General features: G+C 35.2%; 1 protein-coding gene across 1 annotated transcript; it reads right to left on the bottom strand.

Annotated features, from left to right (window-relative positions):
* Positions 1 to 2,137: 2,137 nt before the first annotated feature.
* On the bottom strand, positions 2,138 to 4,727 carry LOC107897698 (adenylate isopentenyltransferase 5, chloroplastic). Its single transcript, XM_016823234.2, has 2 exons — positions 4,086 to 4,727; positions 2,138 to 3,877 (listed from the first exon to the last, which is right to left on the bottom strand). Exon 2 carries the CDS (start codon positions 3,867 to 3,869, stop codon positions 2,913 to 2,915), a length of 957 nt encoding a protein of 318 aa, XP_016678723.1. The 5' UTR covers positions 3,870 to 3,877; positions 4,086 to 4,727; the 3' UTR covers positions 2,138 to 2,912.
* Positions 4,728 to 13,155: the final 8,428 nt, after the last annotated feature.

Raw genomic sequence — 13,155 nt, forward strand, 5'->3', positions numbered from 1 at the left:
TTTACAATTATATAAGAAATTAATTAATATATAACTTAAAAAACAATTAGTCATATACCCAAAAAACTTTAAAACTATTTTAAATAATAATATTTTAATTTTTTCATTTTTAACATATATTTTTCTATCTGTCATTAATTTTTTTTAAGATTTTAAATATTAAATTAAAAATAAATTGTATTTTAATTAATATAAAGAAACTAGTTAAATAATAAATAGAAGAGGACGAAAGAGTGCATGAGTTATTGAAAAGAATACATGAAGGGCACTTGGATGATAGGTGAGAATACAGGGAGCAAAACGACGCCGTTTTGTTTAAAATAAAATGATTTTTTGAGGCATTTTTATTTACGGCGTTTTTCTCATAAACGCTACTAATGCTTGACTTTTTTAATAATATATGACCAATTTTTATATTGAATTATTATATCTTTCATATCGTTTTTAAAAGAATTAGGTAAAATTTGAAATTTTATATAACTTTTTATGTAAGAAACAAAAACAAAAAAATTTCAAAATATGAAAAAAAAACAGAAAAGCTTTAAAAAAATTTCTCTTTTGTAATTATATATTATTTCAATATTTTAGGAAATTTAAATAACTTTTTCAATTTACTAATTAATTTTGTTCCTTTAGAGATGCATGGGTTACAAACTTTTTAAATTTTAATATATATAAAGTTTATCTATTATCTCTTAAATAATTTAAACTATAATGATAATTTTAATATATTAAACTTAATATTATCTCTTTTATAATTATATTTAAAATTAACTAATATATAATTTAAAAAAACAATCAGTCAATATACTCAAAAAACGTTAAAATTATTTTAAATAATAGTATTTTAATTTTTTTCATTTTTAACATATATTTTTCTATGTTTTTACTTTCAAATTTTTTCTACATTTCATTGAATTTTTTTTAAAGATTTTAAATATTAAATTAAAAATAAATTTATTTTAATTAATATAACGAAACTATTAAATAATAAATAGAAGAGAACGAAAGAGTGCATGAGTTGTTGAAAAGAATACATAATGGGCACTTGGATGATGGATGAGAATACTGGGAGCAAAATGGCGCCGTTTTGTTTAAAATAAAATGACTTTTTGCGGCTTTTTTGATAACGCCGCTAATGGTTGACTTTTTGCGGTGTTTTTCTCATAAATACTGCTACTGCCTTTTGCGGCGTTTTAATCATAAACGCCGCTACTGCTTGACCTTTTGCGTACTGCTTTACCTATTGCGGCGTTTTTCCGTTAGCCCCATTAATGTATAATATTTGCGGCGTTTTCCTTCCAAACGCCACTAAAAACTTCGCTAAAACCTTAATTTCCTGTAGTGGTGGTCGAATCGTAATATGGAAAGAGATAATTTGTATTAGTAGACGAAACTAAACATGTCCTTAGTCTAATCGAAAATGATTGAAAGACTAATATGCCATCTATCAAGTCTAATTGAGGAGATATTTTGTCTTAGACATCGAAACGGATGACTCCTAAAAACTAGAGACAAAAATGTGCTTAACTAGACTGACAGTACATCAAAATGGACTAAAAAAGAATTGATCCTAAATCTAACATTTAACTATTTTTAATATTTTTTATATATTTTTACAGTAAATAATAATATTTTTTAGCATTAAAATTTCGCTTTGATACATCTTTATCATTATTTGTGACATTTGGTAAGCAAATTTATCTTAATTAAATTTATTTTTATGATTGTATTATTATATGTTATCAAATTCATGATTGATATCTCGTGCATAGCACAAATTTAAAATAAGCATATATAATTTTGTTTGATATATATTTAACCCAAACATATTAATATATTTAAAATATTATAAATTATGAATTAAGTTTAATAAATTAATTTAACGATCATATTTTATTTTAAATATAAATATAAAAATTTTAAAATAAAGTTTTATATCATCCTATTCAAACATATTGTATCAATGAAAGTTAAAAGAGAAATCAGAATTAAAACAAAACTGTACACTGTCAAAATATTTCGTACTACCTTAAAATCAAAAATAGATATGTAATATGGTACCACTACTCATTTGAAAAGCCATAAAGCAAAAATATTATATTTATTGGAATATGGCATTGAGCAGGACAAGGGCTTCTGCATTGACCCAAATGCAATTGTCGTGGCCCTTATCCTTTTACCAAGAATCCCATAGAAATGTTCAATCATAGCCGTTGATGTCCATCAAATATCAATTAAAAGCATATACTCTCTCCATCAAAGCTAGGGATTTTTTTCTTTTTCTAAAGGTCCCTTAAATTTTCAAGATTCCAAAACCGTCCGATCTAGAATGAGAGGTACTTGATTAAGCAATCATGGGTTCTTAAAGATGGACAGCTTTTGATATTCCATTCATTTCTTCGTATTATAATTGTTATCATATGTAAGAAAGCAAAAAAGTTACACAGGTCATGTCACACTCAAAAGATTAAAGAGACTAAAATGCCACTACGGGGTAGCTTACACAAGGACTTGGGACCCATGGGCTTATTAGACTTTTTATATGAACAGATGCTTGGACCCCACAGAAGACAGTCTCCTGTATCATGATGATACATGCAGGCGCCCGCACCCAAGTACGGAACAAAGCAACCTGCCTTGATTTCTAAAATGCTTCATTGTACGGCTTTCAAATGTACACAGTTTAACGACCGGGCTCGCAGCAACCTCTACAACTATAACTTCTCCGATCTCCAACCCATAAACTATTTTTTCTTTATTTTTTTAATTATGACTATTGACTAATCATTGAAAAACAAATTCAGATAAAAAATATATATAGAGAGAGAGGTATAGGATGCCAGCCTGCCATGTGGCGTGATGCCACGTGGGACATCATTTGCATGTGTGAGATTCTGCGGGTCCTACCTTTAACGGGATGCGGCTGCTACGGCGGCGACAGGGACCGATGATGAGGCGGTAGACGGCAAAATGGTGGGCACACGATTTTTTTCAAAGAGGAATTTGTCCACTATCATGGTGCTTGGTCCCGCAACAAGTCTCTCCCATGTCTCATCGGCCTCATCGCCACGCTTTAGGAAAACTTCGGTGGCATCAATCCGGTGCATTCTCCAATCCCGTTGGTTATAAAGGCGGCGGATTTTATGGAACTGGCGAGAAGCTAGAGTGCATGTATTTTCCTTGATTTTTGAAATGGCCGTGTCAAGCATCCTAGCTCGAATGTTGGCATCAAGAATTGATCCAGCACGGAAATATTGGTCCAATTCGGGGACCCCAATCGCACGCCTAATCCCTCGGGAATAATCAGCCATTGGATCAAACATTTGTTCCGCCTCATCTACCAAGCCTGCTTTCACCATCTTATCTACCCGTTCCGACACAAAGGAGTGTAGCACGCGCAATGACACATCAACCCATAGGAAGCAGCATTCGTATCTTAATTGAAATTCAGGGTCATCATTCACCAATGCCTCGATGTATGAATTGGAGCCACCGGCGATGATTGGGAGGCGGCCTTCGGCAAGTATAGATTCAACAGCAAGTGAAGCATGATGTTGGAAATCCATGGATGTGAAATTGGAGATTGGGTCTACTATGCCTAGCAAATGGTGTGGAACCCCACGGCACTCCTCTACAGTGACTTTGTTAGTTAGTATGTCAAGGCCTTTATATACTTGCATTTTGTCTGAATTTACAATTTCAGCTGGAAAATGGGTGGCCAGATCGATTGCCAGACGGGACTTGCCGGTGCCGGTTGCTCCCATTACAAACACCACCTTATCCTTTCTGCGGAAGATAGTCTCCAGGTTTAGCCCCAAATTGACTCGGGGTTGTACTAGTTTGCTGGCAGACATAGAAAGTTTCATCTCAAACCCTGCAAAAGTGGAAGAACACAACCAGTTGCAAAATCTGCTTCGAAACGGGAAAAAAGAGAAAGGAGTTTGGGGATAATATAGAAACAAAACCATAGCAAGTAACCAACCAGAGCTAGCTTTCCAGCTATATTTATCCAATAAAAGCATGTAACAGGCAGCAAAGATAATAAGTCAATAAGCCCACATATTTCCTTAGACGCGCAATACCTTTTATTGTCAAATATGCGGCGACCCGTAGAAGAAAGTGGTCTTTCCAAGCTGAAGAGAAAATTAAGAGCAAGAAGAGGCAAAAGAGAGTGTCTCGTGTTGCAGAGAAGCTGGGCTTGAAAATGGTGATGATGGATGTAAAAGGAATAAGCTAGTGGAGGAAAGGTTCTTTTCTATAGTTGTACGCAAAAGCAACTATTTATGCTTTTCACCACAAATGAGAGCGGAGGTGGGAAGGGGCTTGTATGAGGAAAGTTGAACCTGAAAGAATATCACAATTTGTAGCAGCAGTTTTGAAGGTCAGATTTGGTGAAAACCTGCACAACTATGAGATGATTAGGCTGGGTATTTATGGTGCGTGGAAAAGAGTACCTTTAAGTCTTTTAACAAGTGGCTTCACAGGGATTTCAAGACTCCAAACGCACGAGGGAACACCTCAAAATTGTCTGTATATATTTTTAAAGTTTTTGATGATGGGATGTTGTAGATGGTTTTTTTCATGGGAAAAGAAGTATTCTAAATAAGTGTACAAGATGTACCGAAAAAAGGTGGAGAAAAAAGCTGAAATAAATCTGGTAACACTGAACACAATGGTTGGTGATAGTTGGTATGGTGAAAAAAAAAAGAGAAATATGACTACTGATCAAGCTTAACAAAAAAGTAAATTAAGAGAATTTCAAAGAAAATCCTTTAAGAATTCAAAAAGCTGAAAATGTCAAAACTTCTTTCACCAGTTGTGAAAGGTTTTGTTGGTGATGTGAATAGTGAAGAAGAATTCACTATGTTTTTGAAAGGAGAGAAAAGAACTTAGTATTACATGAAAATGTTAAGAAGAAAAGCTGTTAACTACCTCCACATCTGATCCATCAAGCCAAGCTCTTTAGATATATCCTAAGGGTAAAGATAACCTAAGAACCCTATCATATTTCGGGGTTACTTTCACTTCTTCTACTTTAATGATGTGGTAACATATGAAACATCTTTCACAGAATATCTCTTGAAATGTAGGGCAATGGTAATGTTTTCAATGTAAATGTTGTTTCAAATAAGAATTGTTATGTGGTGGTGTTTTTCTTGGTAATGTTTTTCCTAAATAATGGTTCTTTTGGAAAAATGCAATTGTTCTAAATATAAGTTGTTTGAAACAATGATGGTTCTAAGTATAGTTTGTAACACCCCTTACCCGTATTTATAGCCAGGACAGGGTACGAGGCATTACCGGACACATACGCAAATGTTCATGCTAAACCAGGCTTTAAAATTTCTTTGAAATCAAAACTCAATCATACACAAGTATAATATCCCTTATATGGGCCTACGAGGCCCAAAACATGCATTGGGGATGGTTCGAGATTCAACCGGGAACTTTGGAAATTTTTTTCTTTAGAATAGAGTCACGCGCTCGTGTGAATCAGGGGACACGCCCGTGTACCCTCAGCATGCCCGTGTCCTCAGGCCGTGTAACTCTCTGTTTATGACGTCAGCACCAAAATAAGGTCACACTGCCGTATCACACGCCCGTGTGGCCAGACCGTGTGGTGAATTAAAAATTAATGGATTTTTCATAAAATGGTGCAGACTTCACACAGCCAGATTACATGCCCATGTAGGTAGGTCATGTCTCTCACACAGCCAAGACACACGCCCGTGTCTTAGCCTGTGTGTTTACTACTAGGCATTCTGACTTGTAAAACTATGCTGCAGGGGACACGTGGCCAAACAACACGCCCATGGGGCAGACCGTCTGCCACACATGGTCTAGACACATGCCCATATGCCTACCTGTATGGACAAATTCTAGGCTAATTTCCAAGCCATTTGCCACCCTTGGGGGTTCACCTACTTATACATTTTTCTTAGCATGCAACAAAGCACATTTAGATGCTCAAATACTCATATTCATGATTAAGTTATGACCCTAATGTCACCTAGCATTATCTCAAATTTACATGCTTCATCTAATCTTTCCATACCAATTTATCACCACTAGGCCTTATGTCCTTCTTTGCCTCTTTACACATTTATAACATTGTCAAGGCCATATTTATTGATCACGGTTCATTCACCAATCAAACATATCATTACTCACATCTATCATTCACAAGCGACCACATCAACATGAACACATTGCATACATACATGATTAATAAGGGTTACAACCCAATAGTGAATATGAGCCATATCTCATGGCCATATACAAAATGAATTTATCAATCATCAAAAGCTATCACACTTGGCCAAGTCAATGACACATATGAAAAAAAGACTAATTAACCTATACATGCCATTATATCAAAATGAATAATTCTTTTATACCCAAAATGAGATTGTTGATAATGTGATCAAAGCTCCGACCATCCTCCAAACTTCACGAGTCCGCAAGCACTATAAAACAAGAAAAGTAAAATGGGGTAAGCATTACTTGCTTAGTAAGTTCGTAAAACGGAAAGTAGACTTACCGGTCATTTTAAACACATAATTTCAATAAGCCATGATATCCATTAATTATAGATAATTTTCCCTAAACACATGCACTCAAATATCAAGTTAGTCACAAAGATTCCAAGAGGCATAGATGAGCTCATCATATCATGTACACATTTTATTTCATGTTTCTCATATCTTGTATAAATATTTTATCCATCGAAATATTGAATTCCCAATGGATATTTTATCACATAGTACACTCTAGGTATACTATTTTATTATCCGTCAATTCATATTCGTAGTACCTTTTTGGTATATTCTCGAGCCACATGTCTTACAGTAGAATTACCAGTCCAGGCTAAATCCTAGCAGTACCATATACTCTAAGGGCTTTATCGGATTCCTAGTCCAGGCTAAATCCTTTATATGACAAAGAATTCCTTATAGATTTAATCTGGATTACCAGTCCAAGCTAAATCCAGTCATTTAGAATTACCAGTCCAGGCAAAATCTTAATTGAAACATATAATTGAAAGGCTCATTTCAGGATTACCCGTCCAGGCTAAATCCTTTCTGCAATACATGCTGGATCCCATTTCACATAAGGAATAACCTATCCATCGGAATTCAGTATTCAAATGGATTACAACCTTTTTTCAATAAATTCCAGGCTTATGGACATATTCACACAATTCTATATTTCTACATTACATATTCAATTCAATACCACAATTAAAACCAACATATTTACACATTCAGTTAAGTTACACGAACTTACCTGAATGTTGTTTCGGGTTTGAATTCTAACTATTCCAAAACCTTTTGTTTTCCACAGTCTACTTCTGGGATTGGTCTTTTCGAGTCTATATAAGCAAATTAAATTATTAATTTATTACATTTATCAATTTTAGCCCAAAATTCACTTGATGGAAAAATTACCTTTTTACCCTAACTTTGCACAATTTTACATTTTGGTTCCTAGGCTCGTAAAATGAGATGCATGTATTTTATTGCTTACCTAAGCCTAGCCAAACATATATTGTACCTATACCAGCCCACATTTTCCTTCAAATTATATTTTAATCACCTATTTTACAACTTTTACAAAAAGGTCCTTTTTAGGTGTTTTCATGGAAAACCACTTAGTAAAATATGTTTATCATACATCAAAATTTCATATTCCTCCATTAAACATCAAAATACATGCATGTCACACATGGGTAAGTTTTTGAACATGAACCCTAGCTTAAAATAATGGTAGATAGCTAAATCATGCTTCAAGGGCTTCAAAAATGCAAATAACATTAAAAATGGCGCTAGGGAGCACTTACAATCAAGCTTGAAATGTTGAAAACCCTAGCTATGAAACCCCTTGAATTTTCGACACACTATGCGGAAGATGGGAAACATTTTTGCTTGATTTTTCCCTGTTTATTCTTTAATTAACCAAATGACCAAAATACCCTTTTTACTAAACTTTGAATTTTATCCATGTATGCCCCTTTTTGTCCAAAATTTTAAAACTTGGTCAAATTACTATTTAAGGGCCTTTAATTATTAATCCAACTCAATTTTATGCTAAAAGCTTCTAGAACTCAAGTTTTGCAACTTATTCAATTTAGTCCCTACAGTTAAGTTGGGTATCTTAGGCATAGAATCTCCTCATGAAATTTTCACACAAGCATGCATTCACATCCTAGACCTTATAATAATCATAAAATAATTATTTGTACATCATATTTATGGTCTTGAAACACTGTTTCGGCTAGGCCCTAAATTGGGATGTTACAACTCTCCCCCTTTAAGGATTTTCATCCCCTAAATCTTACTAGTGAAAAGGTTCGGGTATTGTAACAGCCTGATTTTGGGCCTAGTCAGAACAGTGGTTTTGAAACCACTAACTCGAGGTTAGAGAAATTATTTTTAATATTATTTTATGTGTGATGGCATGTTTATAAAGATGCATGAAAATTTTGGTGAATTAATTTTAGTGTTTGTGAGCTTAATCATGAAAAAAGACTAAATCGCATAAAGTTCAAAAGTTTTAATTTGATAGCTAAAGGAGTTAAATTTCCATGGGGCTCTTTAAAGTGAAATTAGGCCCTAAAATAGTGCTTGGCCGACCATGAGACAAGGATTTTAACTTAGTTAAATGTTAGGTCAAGTTGGTGACTCATTTGACTAAAAAGAAAATAAAATAAACATATAATGATATATCCCTTTTCCCATCTTCTTCTTGACTAAAAATATCAGCCATAGGAGGGTTTTGAAGCTTGAAAATTTCAGTCGCTTAATCTTTATACAAGTAAGTGATCTTGATGGTTTTTCTTGATGATTTTTGTACTTTTAGAACCCTTGTAACACGAGCTTTCAAATGAGGGGACTATTTTGCAAAATGGTTGAAAGTTTAGGGTTTTACCATGAGTGTGTTCTTGTTTTTTTCTGAAATTTCATGGAAGAAAATGAGTTATGGTAGTGTAATAAACAACTTTTGTAAAGTAGTTTCCATGAAAACCCTAACTAAGGACCATTTTGCATAAGTTGTAAAATAGGTGATAAATGTGTGAAATAATGAGAATTTTGGGTTAATTTTAGTATAAAAAGTAATCGGCTAGGCTTGATTAGTGAGAAAACGTGATAAAATCGACTTTTGGACCTAGGGGTAAAATGGTCATTTTGTGAAAGTCTAGGGGCAAAACGATCATTTTGCCCAATTATGAATTTTCGAGTGTCTAGAGTAATTTGCTAATGAGATAAATGAATTTTTATAATTCTAGATCAAGAATTATAAAATCCGGGCCTAGACTGGGAAAAAGAGGAACAAGTGGACTAAGCCGAGCTAGTCATCCACATTTTGTAATCTGAGTTAAGTTGTATGTAAATAATACAACTACATTGTTATTATATGTGTTTGAATTGATATAGCATCAAATGCTTGTTTGTGGAAATAATTATGTATGATGAATATTGAGATAGTAGAACTCCCATTTGAAGCTTAGGAAATAATCGGATATTCACACCATGACATTCGGGTTAATTATGTGCTAGTGTAAGACATGTTTGGGACATGCATCGACCACATTATGAGAGCTAGTGTAAGACCATGTTTGGGACATGGCATCAGCATTGAGACAAGAGCTAGTGTAAGACATGTTTGGGACATGCATCAGCCTCGAGATGTAAACTAGTGTAAAACATGTCTGGGACATGCATTGGCTACAAGATGTGTTAGTGTAAGACCATGTCTGGGACATGGCTTCAGCACTGATATGTAAGAGTCAGTGTAAGACTATGTCTAGGACATGGCATCGACTTGATGGATGAGCCAGTGTAAGACCATGTTTGGGACATGGCATCGGCATTATACCCTAAGTTTGAGGGTTAGTGAATATCCGATAGCATTTCAAATTTTTCAATAGTGAGAGTTACAACTTAAGTTAAACAAGAAAGTTATAACCATGTTGTGAGTGGTACAAGTACCTATTTGAAATGTATGAGATGTGAGCTTAGTATATGCTATGTGAATTGTATTGGATAGTGAAGGGTAAGTTGTTCTTATGCTTACTTTTGTATTAAAAGTATGATGATGAATGGTAAAGTTGTTGCTACATCTATTTTCATGCAACTTACTAAGCTTTATGCTTACCCCATTTCTTCCCATCTTCTTATAGTGTCGCCTATTTAGCTTGTGGATCAACAGAAGTTGGAGACATCAATCACACTATCAACCGAAGCATTTGGTATAATTAGTTCTTAAATTTTGATTATGGCATGTATAGGACTCTTTGATTTTGTTTTAGTGTCACATTGTTTTGGGGCCAAATGTGTTGGCTTGCTTCAATATTTGACTCATTTTGTATAAGGCCATGAAAAATGACTATCATTTTGTATAAGGCCATGAAAAATGGCTAACATTGAAAGTTATTATATGAATGCAAAGTAGTTTTTCATGAATGTGAAATTATTGGTATGGTTGAGTACATGAATTGTATATAGGCCTTAGCTATGTTGTTTGGTTGTGAAATCATATTAATTTAGACTTTTATGTGTTGGTTGGTGTTAATTGTGTCTCAGGGTGGCAAGGGCTTGGTAGATAGCCTTATATTGTCCACACAGGTAGACACACGGGCATATGTCTAGGCCGTGTGAGACACACAGCCAGCCCCATGGGCATGTTGTCTAGCCGTGTGTCCCCTGTACGTAAAAATTACAAGTTAGTATGCATGATAATAAACACACGGGCAGAGACAGGGCCGTGTGTCTCAGCCGTGTGAAGGACACGGCTTCTAGCCACAGGCGTGTGCCTTGGCTGTGTGCCCCTTGTTAGATGCTGATGTCAGAAACAGAATGTCAAGGTTTTTGGACATAGGCGTGTCATGGCCATGTGAAGGACACGGGCCATAGACACGGGTGTGTGTCAGGCCATGTGAAAACCCCTGTAGGTTCGAAGTTAGAATTTAACTCACACGAGATGGGACATGGGCGTGTCCCTAGATACTTAGGCCGTGTGTGTCACACGGGCCAACAATACGGCCATGTTATAATGACCACACGGGCTTGTTTCCTGTTTCAAGAATCATTTTTATTAAGTCAGTCTAAGGACCCAAGTTGGTTCCGAGAGGTTTCAAATAATTGTTTGAGGCCTCTTTGGCCCATATTAAGAATATTAAAAAAGTTTGAAAGGTTTTAAATTTGATCAAGTCTTGATGACTCAGAAATAATCGTGGGCATGTGTTAAAGTTTAGTAATGCGTCGTATGCCGTCCCGGGGTAGGGCACGGGTGTGGGGTGTTATAGGTATTGGTTTCTCATAGTCTTCTTAGGCTCCCATGCAGCCTCTTCAACTCCATGTCTTTGCCATAATACTTTCACGAGAGCAATACTCTTGTTTTTTAACTGTTTAACTTCCTGAGCTAGAATCTTAATTGGTTCCTCACCGTAAGTAATATCCAGACGAATCTCAACCTCTATCAATGAAATCAAAAGTGAGGGATCAGATCGATAACGGCGCAACATAGATACGTGGAATAGATCATGAATCCTTTCCAATTTTGACGGCAAGGCCAACCAATAGGCTATTGGTCCTATCCTCTTAGTAATCTCATATGACCCTATATATCGAGGACTTAATTTGCCTTTCCTACCAAATCTCAGAACCTTTTTCCATTGAGACACTTTTAAAAATACCTTATCACCAACTTCATACTCAATTTCTTTTCGTTTCAAATCAGCATAAGATGTCTATCTGTCAGAAGCAGCTTCCAAGCTATCACAAATAATATTTACCTTTTCCTCAGTCTCCTTAATTAAGTCGACCCCGTGAATCTTATTTTCTTTGAGCTCAGTCCAATATAAGGGTGTTTGGCACTTACCCCTATATAATGCCTCATAAGGTGCCATTTTCAAACTCGATTGATAACTGTTGTTGTAAGCAAACACTACGAATGGTAAGTATTTTCCCAACTGCCTTGGAATTCAAGAACACAGCACTTGAGCATATCTTCCAAGGTCTAAATCACTTTCTCAGATTGGCCGTCTGTTTGTGGGTGGAAAGTGGTACTAAAATTCAGCTTCGTTACCAAAGCCTCTTGTAACTTTTCCCAAAATCGAGAAGTGAACCTCGGATCTCTATCCGAAATAATCAACAAGGGTACTTCGTGAAGTCTCACAATTTCAGTAATGTATAACTCGGCTAACTTATCAAGTGAGAAATCAGTTCATACCGGTATAAAATGAGCTGATTTGGTCAACCTTTCAACTACGACCCAAACGACATCTTTTGTGACAGCCCTAAAGTGACCCTAGTCGGAAAGTGGTTTCGGGACCACTAAACTGAGTCACCAAATTATTTGAATGTGATAATTATTGTCTAAAATATGTGAATATGAATGTGTGAAAGTTTTAAGCTTCGATTTAATTAATTGCATGTGAATTTAGTTAATAGGACTTATGTGAGAAAATTTAGAAATGTGCTAGGCAAATGTAAGTGGCCTATTAGTGCATGTAATCAAAGGGGTGGACTTGCATGTCAATTTCCCCCATTTAATTAGTAGTGGCCGGCCATGACAATAAGGGTGGACAAAGTGTGATGGGTAAAACATGTCATAAACATGTTGTGTTAATGGTTTATGTTAGAAATGATAAAATAACGAGCATGGTAATAAAATAATGAAAAGGAAAATGATGAAGAAAAAAAAAAGAAAAGAAAAAAAGGTTCTCATGTTGTGAACTTGGCCGAATAGAGGAAAGAAAGAGAGGGAAAAGAGCTCGGAGAAAATCGGCTATGGTGGTTCACTAGGCTAAGGTATGTTTAATGATGTTCCATGAGATGCATGCATGTTTTAGTTGTTAGCTTGAGTTCTACCTAGCCCATGGTTTGAATCTTTGCTATGTGATGGAGATGATATTCGGCCATGGGTGTTGTCTTATTGGTTGGTGTTGATGTTGTGGTGATGATGCATGAAGATGAGTTAAGTTTCGGCTAAGGTGGATTTGTGTTGATGTCATTTGCATGCTAAATGTGAAGCTTTGTAATGATACATGTGATGGTGGATTGATGCCTCTTGGATTTTCTTTTTTAGCATTTTTTTTGAGTTAGACATTAGGTTCTTTGTTTAACCTATGACCAAAATTGAAAGGGTATG

This window comes from Gossypium hirsutum, chromosome A10, assembly GCF_007990345.1.
Source record: "Gossypium hirsutum isolate 1008001.06 chromosome A10, Gossypium_hirsutum_v2.1, whole genome shotgun sequence".
NCBI classification, from domain to species: Eukaryota; Viridiplantae; Streptophyta; class Magnoliopsida; order Malvales; family Malvaceae; genus Gossypium; species Gossypium hirsutum.